The 1404-nt window shown below is 42.9% G+C and overlaps 1 protein-coding gene across 1 annotated transcript; it reads left to right on the top strand.

The window, feature by feature from the left end:
- Positions 1-474: 474 nt before the first annotated feature.
- LOC132543744 (uncharacterized) lies at positions 475-909 on the top strand. Its single transcript, XM_060207268.1, has one exon. It carries the CDS (start codon positions 475-477, stop codon positions 907-909), a length of 435 nt encoding a protein of 144 aa, XP_060063251.1.
- Positions 910-1404: the final 495 nt, after the last annotated feature.

The raw sequence follows: 1404 nt of genomic DNA, 5'->3' as shown, positions 1-1404 counted from the left end.
ATCTAACTAACCACATAAACACTATTGACACCACTAACAACATCAAGTTTACATGTGAGGAAGAAACCAATTGCGGAATGCCCTTCCTAGACACACGTATAGCCAGAAGAGAAGACGGAACAGTGAAGTTATTGGTCTACAGGAAAAAGACCCACACAGACCAATACCTCAACTTTAAATCCCACCACCCTTTACATCAGAAGTTAGGGGTCGTACGCACGTTGCTCAATCGATGTGAGACCATAGTCACAGAACAACAGGACAAAATTCAAGAGCAGAGCCACATCATGAAAGCAATGAAAAATCGTGAATATCCGGAATGGGCCCTTAAACGGGTACAAAAACAGTGTCAAAATAAAGGAAAAAACAGAAAAAGATCAAAACAAAACAAAAATCCAGGTGGTCATCCCATATATAAAGGGTATATCTGAAACCATCCAAAGGATATGCCGCAACCATGGCATAGCAACAGCCATGAAGCCCCACAAGACGCTTCGAAATATCCTAGTCCACCCTAAGGATAAGATAACCAAAGAGAATGTCGCAGAATGCATATACAAGATCGGGTGCAAAAACTGTGACGCGTCATATATTGGAGAGACTGGAAGGCGATTCGGGGTTCGCCTTGGGGAGCACCGGAAAGACACCGAAAGACAAGAGGAAAAGAAGTTCACCCGATCAGAGAGGAAGCAGTCAGAGTCCCAGTTAAACAAATCGGCAATCACTGACCATGCCATGCAGGAAAACCATGTGATTGACTGGGAAAACTCAAAGGTGCTCGATAGGGAGAACCATCTTCTGAAGCGACAGATCAAAGAAGCCATCTGGATACGCCGCAGCGGGGCAGTTCTGAACCGAGATGAGGGGGCTCATAGACTCTCGCACATCTATGACCAAGTAATAAAATAACCGTAGCCGAATGGTTTTACTATTCGCTAACAGTCATTTCGGAACTTGTCAGCACGTCCGAAATCGACGCTATTCCACGACAACTCGTACACATATCACACCTTTGTGTACATGCTTTACTGGTCATTTGTCTGAGGAAGGTGACAGCGTACGGATCGTACTGGTCACCGAAACGTCACATATTAAAATTCCTGGTTGTGTATAGAGAATCTTTACATAACATCCCTTTCTGGTCACTCAGCCTACATATCTGAGACCGACAAATTGATACTTTCAACATATCTATGATTTACTAATGAGCAAGTTAGCTTTCGACGATCGGATATAAAAAAAACTACTGATAAATGCTTTTAAGTTGCTTTGAGTTTTATTTTGACGGACTTTCAAATGACACAGACCATGTTAATGCCGCATTCGCAGTACAGGTGTACATTTACACTTACATGCCGTGAACATTGTGTGACGTAACATCGATCGGTGTATATCTGTTACTGT

The sequence above is a fragment of the Ylistrum balloti genome, unplaced genomic scaffold, assembly GCF_031769215.1.
Source record: "Ylistrum balloti isolate Yb309-2 unplaced genomic scaffold, AGI_CSIRO_Ybal_v1 Utg369764, whole genome shotgun sequence".
Classification (NCBI taxonomy): domain Eukaryota; kingdom Metazoa; phylum Mollusca; class Bivalvia; order Pectinida; family Pectinidae; genus Ylistrum; species Ylistrum balloti.
Note: the sequence above shows the minus strand (reverse complement) of the source record. Positions and strands in the feature narration are given on the sequence as shown.